The sequence below is a fragment of the Hydra viridissima genome, unplaced genomic scaffold (assembly GCF_058129835.1).
Source record: "Hydra viridissima isolate aposymbiotic clone 2 unplaced genomic scaffold, HvirCarnegie_v1 scaffold_1, whole genome shotgun sequence".
Taxonomy (NCBI): Eukaryota; Metazoa; Cnidaria; class Hydrozoa; order Anthoathecata; family Hydridae; genus Hydra; species Hydra viridissima.
In genome coordinates, this window is record NW_028324300.1 from 2,109,686 (window position 1) to 2,130,213 (window position 20,528).

The 20,528-nt window shown below is 28.2% G+C and overlaps 1 protein-coding gene across 13 annotated transcripts; it reads left to right on the forward strand.

Annotated features, from left to right (window-relative positions):
* The first annotated feature begins 141 nt into the window (after positions 1-141).
* Positions 142-19,078, forward strand: LOC145187297 (uncharacterized). Of its 13 annotated transcripts, none has more exons than XM_090076582.1 (14): positions 142-516; positions 2,170-2,210; positions 7,197-7,278; positions 7,435-7,528; positions 8,402-8,561; positions 8,743-8,808; positions 14,927-15,034; positions 15,221-15,269; positions 15,987-16,069; positions 16,694-16,742; positions 16,943-17,086; positions 17,224-17,316; positions 18,300-18,434; positions 18,541-19,078. In XM_090076582.1, the coding sequence occupies exons 7-14, from the start codon at positions 14,939-14,941 to the stop codon at positions 18,735-18,737; spliced, it is 846 nt and encodes a 281-aa protein (XP_089932708.1). In that variant the 5' UTR covers positions 142-516; positions 2,170-2,210; positions 7,197-7,278; positions 7,435-7,528; positions 8,402-8,561; positions 8,743-8,808; positions 14,927-14,938; the 3' UTR covers positions 18,738-19,078. The 13 variants fall into 13 exon arrangements, 11 of the variants coding, with proteins under 11 accessions (XP_089932708.1, XP_089932348.1, XP_089932419.1 ...); XM_090076222.1 differs by having other exon boundaries at positions 246-516; positions 8,490-8,561; positions 16,694-16,748; XM_090076293.1 differs by having other exon boundaries at positions 246-516; positions 8,490-8,561.
* Positions 19,079-20,528: the final 1,450 nt, after the last annotated feature.

Here is a 20,528-nt window from a genome sequence, read left to right on the forward strand (position 1 = left end):
GATAGCTAGTTTGGTAATTTTAATTATGTAAAAACAAAATGACAAGGGGGATTATTCCCTATTTTTTGTTAATTAGTTTTTATACATTATGATTCATATTTTTTTTCCGAATAAATGAATAATTCTCAATAATATTTTTTTAGTTATATAAATAGTTTTAAATTTAATTGGTATTTATAAATAACAGAGATAATTTCAATCATTTTATTACACCCATCTCAATCATTAATGACTTTAATCACCCAGTATTCAGTTCGGCTGAATGTTTCTTTCAACCAGAGGTGAAGTTATACCGTGAAAAACCAATTTATAGCTTGAGCGTTGATATCTTAAATTTGAAATGGCTGGTTTACAACAAATAGCGCCAATTCCAAATAACAGTATTCCTGTGATGGGTAGTATTCCAACAGTAGTTTATCAACAACAACCAGGTGTAGTTATTGCTGGCCAACAGTTTCAATATACTCCTAAAAAGCCTTTTGCTCCAAGAGAAAGAAATCCAAATGAAGAGCAATGGTAATAAAGGGTTTCTTACACTTTTTTATTGCCCATAAATTAAATACTAACATTTAAAAAGATAACAAAAAAGAAAAAAGAGAGAGAAATTTGTTTTGTAAAGTTCTGTAAAATCAAATTAATCTTGAAAATATAGTTTTCTATAATTAATTTTAGGTTATGAAAGTCAATGGTTTATTATTTGCAGATGCAGTTATTCATTAATTGTAGATGTATAAAAAGTTAACCAAAAAAAAGTTATTAAGACAATTATGAACAAATTGTGAAAAAAACAAAAAACAAAAACAATTCTTTATATTAGATGTATGTATATTAAGAGATATTATACAAAGTGTGTTGTTAATATGGCTTTAAACCTGTGTTCCTATGGTATTAAGGTCAATAAAGTTGAGTACACTATTTTTGTGCCTTACTTAAAATTGATTACACATGTTCACTACATGTTACTCCAGGTAATTGTGTTTAATTATCAGCTTAAGCATTATATTTGATACAGACAAATATTTAATAATAATGATAATAACTGGTATGAACAAGCATTTTTTTTTTGCTACTGGTTTATAAATACAAATCAAAAATTCTTTTTAATTAGTAAACTTATTCTAGATGATTGTTGAAACATGTGACTGTGACATCTACAAATTTGGTACTAATCAGCATTAATAAGACTGGGAATTGTCAATTACCATACACTGTTTTAAAGTTTTGTTACCCTTAATTTTGTAGACAAATATTTGAAATTTGATTTGAAATTTTAATATATATTTTGCATTCTTCTAGAAACAAAACTAACTTTCTAAGTAGTTTCAAAATGGATGCATTATAGAATCTGGAAAAATGCTCAATGTGCAGTTGTTTTGTAGCTTTATGATATTTTTGATTTTCTATGAATGAAGTGGTTTCAAAACACTGTGTGGTAGTTTTCTAATTCTACTTTTGAAAAAGAATATGGAAACCAGTTATTAACAATTATAGAATAAACAAGATGTTTTATTAAAATATCTGATTTTTAAGTTTAGAACTAAATGAAACTGTTTAGACACAGGACAAATGATTATACAAAAAGTTAAGTTATTTTTAGTTAAGATATTTAAAAAATTTTTATTATGAAAGTATTAATTACTCTAAAAGATTAATCACTTATTTCTTAATTGATGTTTAATAAGTGATTAATCTTTTAGAGTAATTAATATTTTCATAATAAAAAATTTTTATTATGAAAATATTAATTAGTCTAAAAGATTAATCACTTATTTCTTAATTGATGTTAATCAAGCTTAAGAGATGATAGCAAAGAAAAATTTGATGCATTTTTTAAATATATAAATTTTCTGAAATTCCCGTACAATTCCAGATTGTGCTTATATAGTTTTCATACCAAAAAATGGGTATGTGTACATTACACGCATGTATGTATGTATGTATGTATGTATGTATGTATGTATGTATGTATGTATGTATCAATGTATCAATGTATCAATAAATCTATAAATCTATGTGGCTATGTATGTATCTATGTATATGTGTGTATATGTTAAAAACCTGTTTTTAACCATTTATTACATTATACTGTTATATTATCCACCTGAATTATTATATTATATATTTTTATCAATTTTTTTCTAATCCTTTCTCTTTTCTTATTCTTTATAGTAAAATTTTTGTTGGAGCTGTTGGCCGAAATACAACTGAAGGTAAATAATTTTTGCTTAGTTTTAGAATGACCAGTAGCTTTATGTATAAAGTAATGAAATACAAATAATATCCTTAAAGACTTTAATATAATTTAATAATGGAGACTTAATGAAGTGTAATAATTTAAATTGATTTTTAACAATTTTTACACATATGCAAAAATATTAGTATGATTAAGCAGTTTAAGAAACTAAATTATTAAATATGTTTATGTTAAACTTTAACAAAAATTTATTATAAACAGAAGTTAATAAGGTTACCTAGCTGGTGTAATGTTAGTTGTTTTATGTTATCTCCAGCTCATAAATACTAAGATTGTTTTGTTAATAGGAAAGTATTTTTGATCAGAAAGGCAAGGCTCTATAGTTTAAAAATCATATTTTTGCTTGACACCAGTGTCTTTAGTTACTAGAACTAAATTATATGTTGTTAAACAATAACCAGCTTTAAGAATATAGTATTGTGATTACATCATTAATTTATGTTACTATTACTTTAATCAGCAATATTAACACTTTTTAAGGATTTTTATAATCATTAAGACTTTGGTTATATGAAAAGCATATTGGAACATGACCAAGTTTCATTTTCATCATTTTAAATAAATCTGATTTCAAAATGTTAGAAACATAAAGGGAAAAATACTCTCACTCTTCCATAACCTATTATGGTAGTTATAATATAAACATGGCTATTTAGTTAGCCTATAGTGCTCATGATAGTTTTTTCAAAGACATTTTTGTTTCACAAAGACCTAGATTATTTCTAAAATGGCAAAAAAGTCCTCTGAAAAAATGCTTTTGGTTTACAACCTTAAACTTTCAAGCTACTTTTTGTCTAAACATTTAAAGGTATAACTATTATGCAATAAAAGTAACAAGTTTAAGCATAAGTGTGAAATTACTTTTATAGAAATAAGCTTATCTTGAAAATCTTTCATTTTACAAAAGAGTTGTATCAATTTTATCCCAGATGAATGCACAGCAAATTAAAATGAGGTTTTAATATTCAACACTATCCCTTTTAAAAACTTGTCTGTTTTCTCTCAACTCTGCATGCTTTGTAAGTACACGAGCATTGTTTTGTCAACAAATGCTTGGTGTCAATCTAAAAATCTCAAAATATATCTTTAAAAAAAAATTTTTTTTAAAATTCCACTCAATCTTGTCAGTCAATCAAGAAAAAATTGTCACTGGTATAGGAAACAAAATCAAGGGTAAAAGTGGAGCAAAAGATGTGAAACTGTGACAAACATTCACTTTTCAATGATCAATCAAAAAATGATTGCTTGGTAGAAACTCCACACTCCTAATTTTTAAAATTTAATATGTATTAGTAAGCACAGTTTATATGATCAAAAAAATTTTCGCTAAGTGCTAATTAGGTATATTTTCAAAATTAAAACACATTTTTTGCTTTTTTTGTTCAAAAGTCTTAAGTCAGCCATTATGGTAGTCCATAATTTAAATCATGAAAAACTCCTCTACCTAAAATTGATAGTGAGAACTTTATATTTATTTGAGAAATAAATTAAAATTAAGTAACAGAAAAAATGCTTTAATTATTCTCTTCAAAAAAAAAATAGTTATGTTAATTATCAATACCAAGACTTAAATAGCAGAGCTCACAGAGTTATTCAGCTACATTTAAAATATTTGACTCTGCTTCAAAATTTGTTCAGATACATAGCAGTGAAGAGGTTTGCCTAAAAATACTTCTATTTATTTGAATACATTATTTACTATCAAATACATTTCTTTTTCTACCTATACTATTCTACCTACACTATTTTACCTGAAGTATATTATAATATCAATATGTGTGTGTGTATGAATGCATTTATGCATGCATATGTATGTATTTATGTATATATGTATATGTATGTATATGTGTATGTATATATGTATAGTGCTTTCAAAAAAAATGACATACTAAAGCATACAATTGTATATAAAAATGTTATCAAACAACAAAAAATTATAAAGAAACTATGAAATCAAAGTTGGCGCAACAAAAATAAACATCTAAGCTAGTATTTAAAGTATACCCCCACATGCTTTTTTGTAAGCTACACATCTTTTATGCATCAATTTAACAAGGCTATTGCACATTTTGGTTAGAACTTTTCTCCAAATGGTATCTAGGTATTTAGGCCATTTATGGTTCTTATTCAGACTGACCAATTTTTTGTTGACCCAAACCCAAATGGATTTGTTTCACATCTGGTGATCGAGCTGGCCAGGGCAACAAATCTGCTTTGTTTTCTTTCATCCGTGTTTTGACTCTAAGCTGTATGGATGGGTGCCGTATCTTTGAAACTGCCATATGATGGAACCATGCAGTTCTCTAGTGTCTCTATGTTAGTGTTTTAGTTGATTCAGCCTGTATTAATGTTACACACACCTACTCTGTTAAAATCAAAGTAGCTCCAAATAATAACACTCCCACTGCCACCCTGCAACCTCAGTACAACAAACCAATTACTATACGATTCAGATTTAAATCTTTTAACAAGAACTTTTCTATTAATCACTTCAAAGTTATTTTTATGACTGAAAAGTGTTTGCTTCCACTTCTCCAAAGACCTCCCAATTCTCTCCTTACACCACTTTAATCTTATGAGCTGATCTCTGACTGTCAGTGTGGGTAACAGCTGCATAAACACCGATGTTTTTCTTAAGTAAAATATTTCAAACTGCATTTAAAGAAAGAAGTTTATCATGGTTTTCATTGAATGTGTTAGTAAGTTCATGATAACTAAACCCTGAATTGTCTCTTAATTGATGAAATATACATGGTGTTAGATGCCACTTGTTGTTTTCAATGTTTTAAAGGCATTTTTGACACAATTCTCTGAAATTTTTAATCTTTATAGGAAATTGTTAACTAACGGATAAATTAACAAAATAATTATGATTAAAAGTTGCGTTGAGAAGAAAGTAGAATAGAAATCAGTTAAAAAATTTGTGTGCCTTTTTTTTTTTTTTTTTTTTTTTTTTACAATATCTGGTATGTTTTTTGTATTCCTTTGATAAAACTAAATTAAAGAAAAAGTAACATTAAGTGCAGGCCTTCCCAGGAGAGGCGTGCGGTCAATTGCTTTGAGTGACCACGCATACATATATATTTTTTGAGAATTTGGCCACGGTTTTTTAGTATACATTAATGACGCATTTTTAAAAAGGCGCTGAAAAAAATAAACACCCTAAAAATAAGAAAAAAAAACATATAAAATAGTTCGGATAATAATCTAGCAAGAATCACAGGCGCATTTTTTAAAAATCGCATGTGGTATTAAATATTTCGGTGGTCCGAATATTACGCCGCCCGAGGTGTTACCCCCTCCCTTCTATAACTTTTTTTACAACTGATTTATATTTCTTTTGTATTGTTAAACGAATATCGAGTTTATGTATTCATATTTTTATGTAAAACAGCATTAAAGCCAGAATATATTGTAACAAGAAAAAATATATATTTAAATTTTGTGATAAGAAAAAACTTTGTAAAAAAAAAAATTTCAAATTAGAAAAAAACATAAGATAATAAAAAAAAAAATTTTTGTTATAAGAAAAAAAAAATGCAAAAAAAATATATATATTAATTTTATGTTATTATTTCCTTACTAATGAAAAGAATAAATTATTAAAAAAATTATAAAATAATACAACGAATTAGTTTGATTTTTTCAGCGCCTTTTTAAAAATGCGTTATTTTTAATATATGCTAAAAAAGCGTGGCCGAGTTATCCAAAAAAAAAATATATCCATGTTCACTCAAGGCGTGCGACCGCACGCCTCTCCTGGGAAGGCCTGAAGTGAACTTGTTACTGGCATGTTAGTTGTAGAGAAATAGTTTCCCTGACCTGTAAAAACAAAAAAGAACTAAATATTTTGCTGCATCTATCTTTTTTGAAAGCACTGTGTGTATGTGTATATATTTAGCTAAACAATAAAAAATAATTCATATTTTTTTACATACTAAAGGCGTTAAGGATTTTAGAGATTTTCATTTGATACCTTTCTTTATCAGGCAAACTGCACAAGTAGATAATTTGAAATATGCCACCATGTTAAAAAATGATAATTTTTATCTGGAAAGCAGCTGTAAATGGTTTATTTTGTATTTCATAATAGCTGACTTTATCTAAACTTTGAAAGAAAAAAAAGCATAAAGTTTTGTTTTAACTTTGAAAATATTCATATTTTTAGCACTTAGCTTTGATTTTTTTTAATCACATAAGCTGTGTTTACTAAAACATATGATTGACTAAATGTATCAATTTCGAGAACAGTGCATTTGATTAGTGGAACTGTTATAGCAAATATATGTAATAAGGCAAATATAAATTTGTTATTTAGATTACAATATTCAAATTGAATTATTTCTAGTATGTCTAATTCACTACAATGCCTACAAGAACACTATAAAGTGCAATAAAATGTTTTTTCAATTAATTTATATTTTATTTTATGAAGAATGTTACAAAACACAGGTAATTGCAAACAGTTAATTGTTAATAATATGAAATAACCTAATTTTATACTGAATGTAAAAAAACAAAAACAAAAAAAAAGCAGTAAGTTAATCACATAAATCAGGCTTAATCAGGAAAGGCGTGCGATCGCACTCTAATCTTGACCACGCATACAATATTTGTTTACGACAACTTGCCCACGGCTTCATATGCTTTTTGAAAGGTTCTAAAAACATCTTAAGAGCCGTGGCCAAGTTGTCGCAAATAAATATTTTATGCATGGTCAAGATTAGAGTGCAATCACACGCCTTTCCCGACCAAGCCTGACAAATAGTAGAAATAATTGTTTTATAAGCTGTATTGATGCACTTGTCATTTTCAGTTACTTGATTTTTAATAACTCTTATTGAAGTTAGCAATCAAGTTTATTCATAAAACAATTGGCTTATTTAGCTTTGTGTGATGTGGAAATAGTTTTTATTTCTCATTCAAGTAATTATCTCTTTAGAGTCTCTTCGAGGATACTTTGGAAAATTTGGTGAGATTGCAGATAGTGTTATCATGTGCAATAAGCAAACTGGTGAACCAAGGTGTGTATATAATACTCACTGTTTTGTTTCTCACTACTAGAACTTTATAACCTTTCTTGGATTTTTTAATATTGTTTTCACTTGATTTATAGTCAAATGTTAGAAATAATTAAGTTTGCAATATAAATTGTCTATACTCAAAGTTTTTTATTTTAGGGGTTTTGCATTTGTCACATTTAAACATCCTGAAGCTGTTCAAGCTGTTATTGATCAGTGCAATAATGGTGGACACACACTTGATGGTAAAACTGTAAGTATTTAGTTTGTTTTATAAACCAGCACTTGAAGTTAAGTTAATAAGGTGTTATCCATGTAGCACCATGTTTCTTTAAGAATTTAAAACCAAGATTGTTGGTTAAAACATTTAAAAAACTATTTAGTAAATGAATTTCAGAACATAGTTTAATGAGTTTTGTTTCCTTTACATCAAAAATAGTCTCAGCTAATACTTTAAGTGGCACAAAGCATATCCATATGAAAGTGAAATTATCTTCTGTAAAAATTTTAGTTTAAGCAACAAACTTTTTATGGTATTCTGTTGCTAAAGAATTTTTGTACCTATTCTATACAACTTTTTTTTGAGACTGTAATCACAGTAAGTGTAGTGTAAATAATCTTGGTTAACATCCTTATAGGTAAGTCATTATGGCTTCTTTTTTATTAAATGTACTCAATCCTAGTAATTTTGTTAATAATTGGCTTTGATTTTGTATTATCCTACAGAGATAAGTCAGTAAAGTTAGGCTCCCTGCTTCTTCTTTTACCAAAGTTTAATTTAGCTGTAACTTAACTTTTAAAAGATGAAAATTTAAATATATGCACTTTTTTTTCAATCTAGGACTACTATATTTTATACAATACTATATTCTAAAATATTTTTTTCTGAAATTTTTAAACTAGATTTTTAAATTTAGCTATTATGTTCCTTAATATTTGTAATATTTTCTTAAATATACAAGATGATCAACCTAGATTTTCATATAAATTAGAACTTAGATTATCACAAAGGATTAGCTTCTTTTTTTTTAAATATTAAAATTTATTTTCCTGACATTTTCTAAAAATATATATAGAACAAATTAGTCTAAAACAACTTTTCTCTTTTTCTCACGAAAAATTGTAGCCATTGCAAGTGCGCAAATACTTCCCGAAAGCTGAGGTGAGACATTGGCATTATTTTTTGTTTTGCTTTTCTTTTCACATGCATTAAGATTGATCCAAAACCAGCCGTACCGCAGGGACCTGGGCAACATAATCAGTTGGCTGATCTAACTTCGCCAGAGGTAAGTTTTCTTTTGCTGTGATCAGAAATATGAAAGGCAAATCAGGGTTATTTTTTAATTTTACCTTTATAGAAGTGCTAGAAAAATATTTAAAATAAAAAAAATATATATTTATTTTTATCAAATTTTTACTATTTAAGTAGGTTTATATTATTTATAGAAATAATAGTTTTGCTTTTAGTACGATGCAGAAAAGGCAGCTGTTGCTGCTAATAATGGTGTTGGAGCTACTAGTGGGAATCCCCAGGTATTCTGTCTTAGTTCCTTTTTTTTGTTGTTTTTATTTTAGAGTAAAAAATTTTAACATGCTTTGAAAACTACATTAAGAATAAAGTTTTTTTTTTTATTCTGTTAGTTTGTAAAATTCCTCTTAAATTAAAAATGCAAGTATTTGTCAGCAATCTATTCACATTTAGTCAATAAATCAATTGCATAAAAAATTTCAACTACATCTTTGTAAAATATTTAATCTTTAAAATTTTAAAGGAAATCAACAATTTTTATTTTAATTCATTTCCAAAATCAATAGTTAGATGAATTAAAATGTGAAAGCATAATATAACCTTTTTATACAAACAAAATCAATATAGATTTTGTTTACTCATCAATTTGGGTAATAAATTTCTGTTTGCTGAAAAATTCTAGTGAAGTATTATTTAGTAATATGATTTTAAAAAATTATAAGTAGATTTTAAAAAATTGTTGTAAGGAGGTTTTTTTTGGTTTTAAGAGCATGCATCAGGATTTTAAAATAGCTGAATTGAAGCCTTACCTGAGCTAAAAAAAAATTTCTTTTATTTTTTCATAGTTCACTATCTATAAATTTATATATATATATATATATATATATATATATATATATATATATATATATATATATATATATATATATATATATATATATATATATATATATATATTTTAGCTCAGGTAAGACTTCATTTTGCCTTTTGAGATTCAGTTTTTTAACTTCTTAAATGTAAGCATCTGTTTGAAATTCTGATAAAAATCTCTACTATTAATTTCCTAAATAATGTCTCATTCCTTACAATCCTAGTGCATAATACGTATCCTTTATAATACGGTCATTCTTCCTCAAATTCTGAGTAATTCTGAAAGATTCTGGTAAGATGAGAATTCTAAAAAAACTTTGGTAACTTGGACCCTTTTTAAGAGTAAACTAGGTGAGAGTTAGGAGTGAACTTCAGAAATGTTTTCTTTTAAACAAAGTTCACTCCTTCAAAAAAATCTCATTCAGCTTTTTAGAAAATTATTTTTTTGGGTTAATTTATGTGAAAATGTTTTTCAAAATACTTTCATACTACATAATTAATTTAATATTTTTAGTTCTATAAATGTTTACTGCTTGAACTTAAAAGATCTTCCTAATATTTTAATGTCTTTGCAAAAAACAAGGAAAGTTGTAAAATTCTACTATATACAGAGTAATATTTTGCTAAAAAAAATTTGTCAGTTAGGAGTTATTGATGATAGTTTGTACAGCAATTAACTTTAACATTGTCTTACATTGCAAACAATTTTGTCTTTTTTATGCAAAAAAATTCAGAAATGGTGGAAAAATTGAATGGGAAGAACAGTGTAAAAAAAATCATGAAAAAGTTGTTTTTAAATTCAAAAATTTGTTTCACTTAAGTACTTTTTTTAAAAAACCAGGAATCCAATTCCTGTTTATTGTCTCCAGTTAGTAAAAGCAGCTCAATATTATTCATCACTATAAATAAATTGCAATCTCAGTCAGCAATTGCAGTTGACCGGTAAAACTTTTTCATGACAGGGGCCATACATCTGAAGTTTCCAACTGCACAAAAACTATTCATAGGAAAATAATAGTTTATTAAATTTATCTAAAGTTCAAGTATATTTAATCTACTTTGAGTATAAAACATAGTTTAACTTCAAATTTTTTTTTTATTCTTTTGCATTTTTGGAGCAATCTGACCACTGTAAGGCTGCTATGGCTTCTTCATTCAATTTAAAATATTTTCCAATAAAGAATTACTTCAGGTTTGAAAATAGATGATAGTCACTGGGGTGCCAAATGTGGTGAATATGGTGGATAGTTAAACAATTTCTACTTTAATTCATTTTTTTAGCCACTGTTAAAGCAACTGCTTTGTCTTGATGAAAAATAATTTTTTCATCCAGTTAATCCAAAAGTCTTGAATACTTTTAGAATTGTTTTACCTTTCGGAAGATAATTGACCAACAAACCTTTGTAATCCCAAAAAACTGTTGCCATAATCTTACATGCTGATGGAACAGATGTTTCCTTCTTTGGTGCATTTCCTTCAGCTTCAATGCATTCTTTCAACTGTAAACTTTGTTCTGGTATGTAGTTATGAATCCAAGTTTCATCAACAGTTATGAAATGTTTGAAATGCATTTTATTTTGCTTGAAATGATCTAAACAAGCTTGATAAACAAGTTTTTGAACATGTTTTTGATTAATTGATTGAAAATGCTGCACCAATGTTTCGCGAAAAATGAATCAACACATCTAAATTAAAGTTCACATATATTCATATGAAAGTTCTACACTCAGAAAAGAAAGCACCATTTATGTGTCATTCTAAAAAATTATTAGACAGCCTACCTATGTACTTATTTGATAAGTTATTTGTTAGATAATATTAGTAATAAAAAGAATTTTTATGCATACACTTCACAGTAAGCTTACAGGGATACTTAAATACTTACAGGAATACTTATAAGGGAGCTTAAATTAACATAGGTTATTGCTTTACTTACAAAAACACAGTTATTCACTACAAGATTATTTATTACATCCAATGTCAAATTGATTACTGGAATGTAAGCATCTCTGTTTTTTGCTCAGTTTCTGATCAATCTACATAAAATAAAGTTTTATGTTATTAAATTGTATTCTGTGAAATTAAGGTACTTTTTTCTGCATGCTTTTGATTTTCATGTTAATTTGTTATTGTACCAAAAATAATTTTAAAGTATTATTTATGAGTACTTTAGAAAGGGGACATTAACTACTTGTTTGTACTCTTAACAAATACTGTATATACCAATGTATAAGTCGACCTACTTTTTTTTTTTTTTTTAAACTAGAAAAAGTAGTTGTTACAGCTGATAAATCGAGGTGTACTTTCCACAAACTGTCTTCTTAAAGAGTTATTTTTGAGCCATTCTAAATGGTTTAAAGCCCTAACTTAAGCACTTATATATGTTCCTTGTCTTTATTGCTTAAGTAGTTATAATGTATTTTTTTGTGTAAATCATACTATTTTACTATAAAAAATTTCAAAAATATACTTAACCGCAAAGTTAAGGCAACACTCATACATTCCAATTTATTTTAATTGTAGCCATTTTGAAAAACATATTAAGAATAAAATACATAAACAGAGTTATTTTGATGATAACAATAAATTTGACTTTGTAATTGTTGAAAAAAAAAAAAAAGGTTCATTTAACAGAATAAAGTAAAATGATTACTATTGTTATGCACACAAATGCAGCTTTTTTTGAAACATTTTTGACTGTTCAATAACTATTGTTACCACCTCTAGATATTATTACAGCCTGAGAGTGCCTTGGTATACTTTCAATTAGAGATCTAATCATTTCCTGAGGGATATCTTCCCACATGCAGATAAGACTTTGTTGTAGCTCATCTAAGCTGTTAGTGTTTTTTAGTGTAGTTGGTGTATGTCAGCTTCTAACCTGGTGTTCCATTATGTCCCAAAGATGCTCTATTGGGTTCATATCTGGGCTGCTAGCTGGCTGCTCCAAAAATTGAATATTAGCATCATTTAAATATTCAGAAACAATGTGTTGCATGTGGTCTGCATAAGAAGGAATCCATCTTCAATGAAAAAATTAGCACAAAAGTTACTTAAATGTCTGCTATGTATCGTTGAAAGTTCAGGTGTCCACCACCAACAATAAAAAGCTCTGAGAGCTGATAAAGATAAGATCTTCTATCAAGTTTGCAATTTGTAAATCCTTTATTGGACAAAGCAAGAATTGCAGCACATTCATCATGGTTTAAATTTGGTCTAGCATGTTACATTCCAAACAGATGTGTTGCTCAAATGAAAATTATCTTTTCAACTGTTAAAACAATTTAAAACCAATACATACTTTTCTTTTAGAAGTGAGGTTTAATTACTGCAAAAACATATTACTTGTGAAAAGCTGTTATAATTTCGAAATTAAAGAAAATGGGCTAAAACCTACAACAGATGTAACAATAAACATTATCATGTTTGTAATTAATAAATTAGGAAATACATGTTTTTCAAAATAAATCAGAATAGGTGGTGCATTACTTTTGTGGTTGAGTGTATTTTATGCTTTTTTTAAAAAAGTTCTATATAAGTAGTATATAAATGCGGGTTCTGGCTCATTATCATTTTCCACCATAGTAGAGGTTGATAATTTTTGATGTGTTATTTTAAAATGTTGTAAAATTTTAAAATGTCGTAATATTTTTGGATAGTACAGGTTGATAACTTTGATGTGTTTTTTTGTTGACTTACCTTTTTTTTCAAAAATAATGTGCAGTGAAATAATGTTTTCTTATAGTTAAAAAAAAAAAAGTACCAGTTGAAGTTATAAAATTTTTCTTCTTGTGTTGGATCTGGTTTATTGCTCGGACCCAATTCACCCTTCTCAAGCATTCCCTTTTTAGGCTCCATTCTCTAAAAAAAAATTTTATTTGGCTAGAATAAAAAATTCAGAGAAAATACACTTTTACTGTTCCCATTTCTCCTGTGGACGAAATCATCAACGGTTTGCCCTCTTCTAAAAACACATCCAACACGCTCGAAAAAGAAACTATTTTTGAAACTCGATACAGCTGCTCAGACCGATGCACCAAATCAACCTTTACTTCATCCTCAGTTTCTTCTCCAAACTTAAAGCTCTCAGAAAAAATACTGCTTGTCTCCATTGAAAATATCAACACCCCTTTCTCTAAAGCCACTCTAAATTCCGATGTCGGCTTTATCATCTTACAAATATCGCTAAGCCTCGAAGCCGAAATTCTTCTCTTTGACCGAAAAGAATAGCGCTCACTCAAGTTCACATTTTGAACGCTTTCCGTCACCACCTTAATATTATACGCAAACTGGTCTAAAGATATCATGGTGATTTCCAAACTTCCTGCATTCAAAATTGACAAAGTCAACTCGCTACCGCTTTTCACCATTTTAAACACCTTGCTCATATAACTCTCAATGCCCACATGCAACGGCTCCTCAAAATCAAGCACGTACTCGTCAAACCAATCTGCAAAAAGATCCACTTCAAACATTAAATTTATCGTTGTTTTTGTTTTCACACAAATTCCTTCTTTACTAATGCTCAAACACACCATCCTCATATTATTGAACAAAAGATCAAACAACACTTTCATTTCACCTGCATGCTTTGTTCTCGCTAAAAACATTTTTTAAAGAAGAAAATAAATTTAAATCATTGCGGTAAAAAATTTTTATGATGGCATGGGAAGAAATATTTTATAACTTCAACACAGAAAGAAAACATTATTTCACCGCACATTATTTTTGAAAAAAAAGGTAAGTCAACAAAAAAACACATCAAAGTTATCAACCTGTACTATCCAAAAATATTACGACATTTTAAAATTTTACAACATTTTAAAATAACACATCAAAAATTATCAACCTCTACTATGGTGGAAAATGATAATGAGCCAGAATCCGCATTTATATACTACTTATATAATGGTATTGAAACAATATTAGAAGGAGGTACTAAGAATACCTGAGCCACACTGACCAAGGTTTGATTCATAATTACATTATGGATCAAAATAGCCTAAATTTGCTAAACAGAAACACTTCATCTATTTTTCTCAAAGTATTCTATTCATTATATTCTATGTATAAGTTTTCTATTCACTATGAAATTCAGATTGAACAACCTATGAATTTAATATCACTCATTTGGTGATAATTGGCAAAATTATAAACTGTTACCTAGTCATCATGAATGTGAGCAAACTAATATGCTTTAAAAATATGAAATTTTTAAAGCAAATCACTCTTTGCTCAAATTCAGTTATTGAATGCAAGTCTAGTCACCTTATTCTATTTTCAATTCAACTAAGCTTATACATTATAGGAAATCATGTATGTGAGTACCTAGCAAGCATAACAACTGAAAGAAATCCTAAATATGTGCATGAATACCAAGAACAGTTTTATTTAATTATGCAAAAGTTTATTTGTGTAATAGTTTTATTATATAATAACAAAATATTTTTGGTAGTATTTTGAAATTCTGATCCAATCCAAATTCCGAATGTTTCATGAAAAAGCTAAGAAATTATGTTTTTTAAATTTCAGTACAAAGGACCAATGAAAGTGATACCAGAATTAAAAGTATTTGTTGGTGGCATTGGAATTGGTACTACAGAAGATGATGTCAGAAAATATTTTAGTACTTTTGGCAAGGTTTGATATAATAATTTTATATACCAAAAATTTTTGATAACGAAAAACATTTCTTAGTGGAAATTATTAACTATCAGTTTGTATTTTTTTGTTTTTTATGTTTAAAAAATTAAAGTAGAATGTTATAACACTGCACATTGTACTATATATAAATATATACTAATTAATATTAATATATAACACTAGGTTGTTCAAGTTGACATGCCTTACCATCATATATACAAGTGCCCTAAAGGTATTATAATTTATCTTCAAAATAAATCTTTTAAGATAATGATAATATTACATAAAATTTTTTGTTATTTTGTGCTATTATATGTTTATAAAGATATGGCTTATGTATTTTTTTATATTAGTTTATGAATCCAATTATTTGTAAGAAAGTTATTGAGATGTTATTTAATATAACTTATATAAATATAATAATTTATATCTACGTAAATCTTTAAACAACAAAATCAATTTCTCTGCCTTATGTTTTAAACTTTCTTTCTCTTGTTTTTTGTTTGCTTTTGCTTTTACTGCCATTCAAAAGTTTGATGAGGTTTTTTCTGAATCTCACTTTCTTTTTATTAAAGTGTTCTAAAATGTTTTAAAAATCACAGAAAATGTCTTCTAAATCTCTTGGTATGAAGATTGAGGAGAAGAAGCTTAGCATTTTTAAAAATCAGAGCATTTTTATAGTCATAAATAAATTTTTTTTTTTGTTGAAAAATGTCTGATCTATGCTTAAACAGAATAAATCAGTGGTGGCTACAACTGACTAAAAGATGTTTAACAACAAGGGCATTGTTTATCAGCCATGACAGTTAATGCATCTGGAAATTCAAGATCGATTGACAAACCAATATTCTAAAATAGTTTTATTTTGTTGAGAAACCATGATTATTTTATATTTGTTTATTATTTAGTTGTGACTGTTTATTTTTTATATTGATGATTTGCGCAACAGGATTTGCTTTTGTTGGTTTTGAAAATTCGGAATCAGTGCATGCTGTTACTCAAGACAGATACCACCAAATCAATGGGAAAACGGTGTGCACCAAATAGTTTGTATTACTGTTTTATTGTGCAGGTTATGGGAGAATATTTTTTTTTTCTGAAGTTTGATGCGGAATGTTTTCTATTATATTATATTATTTAAATTATTGGAATGCAATGCAACTCTCCATGATCAATAGTTGATTTCATTGTTGTTGTTTTTTTTTTTTTTGTTTTATTTTTTGTTTTAAAAGTTTGCACATTAGATATATAGAAAGTGTATGAAAAAAATATATTATTTCAGTGAATTTAATTTTGATGGGAGTTTTATAATTGCATCCATTTTTTTAAATTTGTATTTTTGTTTTTGCATTTGTTCTAAGTTAAAATTACTTGCTGTAAATGTTACGATCGTTAAAAAATCCTAGAACTTCTTAATATAAGAATTTTTTTCTTTTTGTTGTAATGTTAAATCATTTCTTTGATTTTAAAATTTAAAATTTTTTTAAAAAGTAATAGTTCTTTCGTAAAAATATAATTGTTGCTCTATGCTATCTTGCACTGGTGCTGGTTTTTATTTTCCTTTTTCTTTTTCTAAAGAAAAGCCAAAAAAAAAAAAGGTATTTTCCTGGATTGTAATTTTAATCCTACTGATTTGTTTAGTGTTTGTTATTTTAGGTTGAAGTTAAGGGTGCAGATGAGCAAGCACAGCACTTCAATAAAAGACGTGAGGGTGAGGAATGAAAGTACCCTCAAAAAATTTATTATTATTTATTTAATCCTTAATTTTTTTCAAAGATTTTATTGCTAAGCTTTTTATTTTAGTTTAGTCAGTTTCCTTTTTGAAAAGTTGGTTTCAAATTGGAAAAATTTAATTCAAAAAAGTAACTGATACAAATTATTGAAAAGTTGATTTTTCTTGTATAGCTATGTCTTTTGGTCGTGGAAGAGGTATTGGTGTTCAGCAGCAAGCAACAATAGGTACTGTCTCTGGATTTGGTGCTTATTCATTGCCTCAACAACAAGTTTTAGTTCCACAAAATATTGGTGGAGTTACGCAATATACAGCTGGTACTTTTTTTTTTTTTTTTTAACTATAACTTGTTTTCATATTGTTTTTCTCGATTGTTTCAGTATAAGTTTCTTTTTGAATGTTCTGATATCAATTATATCTTTATCAGATATAACTTTTTATTTACTCTTTGCAGTACAAATGCCACAAGCACAAACAGCTGGCGGTTATGTTTTTGATCCTGCAACAAATACTTATTATCAACTTCCTGCTACTCCTATTATTGCAGGTATATATATCCAATGAAAGATTTCTGTTATTTTGGATTACTTTTTAATACATGTTGTGTTTCTGGTAAAATAAATTACGTATTTGTCTTGATGACTTCAAAACGTTTTATTAGATTTGTAGACTTAAGACATGGACTTGTCACAAATTTAATGACTTTACACCTGACAAAATCAATGAAGACTTGGAATTTAACTTTGCTAATGATTTGTGACTTGAATTAAACTTTAAGTCATGATTTAACTCAATGACTGAACCTCAAAAATGATTTGGAGAGGGGAATACACTTTTTTTCACTGTCCCGAGTAAACATCGGATTCTCGAACTACCGTATGCACCCGCAAATTTCGTAAAAAAATTATTTTTTGACAAAAATTAGTGTATAATCAAAGCTTGAATCCAAACAAAGAGATTTAATAAGAAGTGTTAAGAATTAAATTTATCGCATTTTTATTCAATATGTCCTCCCTCAGCACTAATCACAGCTTCAAGTCAACTCTTAACCTAGAACAGGTGGTCTGGATTTAGTTTTTAGACATATTGTACTCCTTGCAGGCAGCATTCGTGTACTTGACACTTGTGGGGTTGTTGACAACCCCTTGACTCCACATATGCTCAGATTGAATAATGAAGAGGTGATGAATCTGGAAATTCAGGCATTGTAATATATTTTGCATACATTATGCAAAATATATTATAATGCTTGGATTTCCAGATTCAATGGTTAAGCTGTGTGTGTGTGTCAGCTTAACCCTTGTTTAAAGTATGAAATGGGGTTAAATTCAGTTAAAAGCTACATTATTGTTTACTTCTTAAATCAAGAGTTACTTGAGTTAAGTAGTAAACAAAATTGGACTTGAGACATTACTTGACTTTTGCTTGGGACTTGACTTAGGGTTGAGTGCTAAGACTTGACACTAACTTATGACTTCAAAAGAATTTGTACAGAACTCTGCGTTTTTTATGCATTGTTGATTGATATAGGAACAACTGGTGGTACTTTGGTAAGTCAACAATTCGCTCAACCCGGTATTACTTATCTTAGTACTGGGGCGCAATTCCAAAGACCTGGTACAGTAACAGCAGATATGCTCTCTGGTTTAACTTCAGGGCAAGTAGGTAAGTGAATGAGAAAAACTTTCTTTCCTATTTTACAAAAATACGTGGAATAATTTAATGATCTTTACGCTATTTTGATTCTTTATATAATTTCGTTATACTCTAGCTGCAATTGGTGGTGTTTATTCCAGTGAAACTTCGCAATTCGGGCCGGCGCGATCACACATATTAGCTGGCACCCATCAACCTATGGCCGGAAACGCTGTTGACCCACATGTGGTATATTCTACATCGACTTCAATCTCTGCTGGTGATGTTGCTGCAATTTCTTCCCAAAGAGGATATCACCCTTACGGCAGATAATATTTAATGATCGGTGCGTGAAGTCGTAGCCTCGTTTAACAGGACTAATTGCTGTGGTAATTTTACGTGCAGATAATTGCCTCGATAGATTGATGTTATAAACGTTGCATTTCTAAAAGAAAACTCTTTTATTGTGTTTTAAACAAGCAATGTTTTTACGATGGCGTTTAGCATTTGTTTTTATATACGATTTAAATTACTAAAGGTCATATGTAAAACAAATACTTTGTGGACTAACATAATCATTGCGTGTTTGTTACAAAAGAGCATTGGCTTTAACTCGATATGATGTGATTAATTTTTGTATTTATCTCATTTCTAATGTAAATCCAATTTTTTAATTTTTTTGGTTATGTTATCTCCCACTTCATTAACTGGATATATTTCGTCACAATCGTTTTTTTCAATAAGAAAGCGAAACTCATACAGGTGCAGCATCTCCAAGTACTTTGGTTATATTTTATGTCAGACTGTCTCGTTAAAGAAAATACTCTGAAAAGTATTGCTCAAGATTAGTAATGAATTTAAGAATAAAACTATGCTGTGTAGCATTGCAGCAAAAATGTACTCCACGCGTTTTAACGGCAATAGTGTTATGTCCAAGACATGTCTTAAGGTCATGGGTTCAACTCATATTTGGCGAACTGTATCTGGCGCGTTTAGGCCTGCTACAGCTGTAGTGATGTCAAGTGTAGTCTGAACGTTTTATCGTAATATGTCACGCTGTCTACCAATATCTGCGTATTGAAACAATACAATATTAGGCTGTGCTTCCAAAAAAATACGATAATTTTTCGATATTTATCGAAAAGTTACAATATTGTTACATTTCATCTAGGACAGCATCAGCCTGTCTCTTTCTTTCATGGTGCTCTTCTTCAGGGTTGCAAACTGAACAGGATGCTTCCTAGTCAAATATGATCTTATGCCAGATATGTTGCTGTCTGCCAACTTGCAGAATGCAGAACGATACTTGAACTTTGCAATATCATTTCCATATCGTTATCATTCCGATATGATATCGGGAGAAAAAAAATCATCGGAATGACGAGAGTTCCGGTATATACCGAGATTTAAACTAACTACAATACCGGTTAAAATTTTTATAACGATATTACATCGTAATCATTCCGATGAAACTTTTTTACCGATATGATACCGGAAAAGTGACATCGTAATCATTCGGATGACACTTTTCCGGTATTATATCGGTATGATAGCCCCTTAATAATAAGTCACTCTCCATCAGGTGTAGTTCTGACATCAGGTGTAGTACTTCCTCAATGTGATTCCAAATTTCGTTCCTTGACCTTGGCATCCTTCAAAATATTATTTAATTAAAATTTTAATGCTAGTTCAAAATAAAATTTTAACAACTTTCTTCAAAAAAAATATTTTTTTGAAGGGCTTAACTATGAACGTCTAAGTGCTTTAAAGAGGATCATAAAAACTAGCTTTTTTTCCAGAAAGTTTTAAATTAGCACCGACATTTCCAATAGACGACATTTTAACTACATAACAAGTATTATAAATTTAAAAATGTTCTTACCTGAATTTTAACTAAATTCGCCACAATTGTTAAAATTATTTTAAAAAAATCTATTTTTTTAAAAATGAATAATTTTTTGAATGTTTTTGTTTTTGTTCTTATTTTAAAAAATAAGCAAACAGTTGAATTATTCTACTAACCGGCTGAGCCGTCTTTAACAATTTAATCTTAAAAATCGATTTAAAAAATAAGCGATTTTTAATTTTTATCAAAATCTTAATCAATACATTAAGAAAATAATT

Bases quoted from the DNA above. Each gene is read 5' to 3' on its own strand.
- LOC145187297 (XM_090076222.1), top strand. From the start codon at position 341: ATGGCTGGTTTACAACAAATAGCGCCAATTCCAAATAACAGTATTCCT. The intron at 2,211-7,196 runs GTAAATAATTTT...TTATCTCTTTAG, and splicing joins TGGCCGAAATACAACTGAAG to AGTCTCTTCGAGGATACTTT. The intron at 17,317-18,299 runs GTATATATATCC...TGATTGATATAG, and splicing joins TGCTACTCCTATTATTGCAG to GAACAACTGGTGGTACTTTG.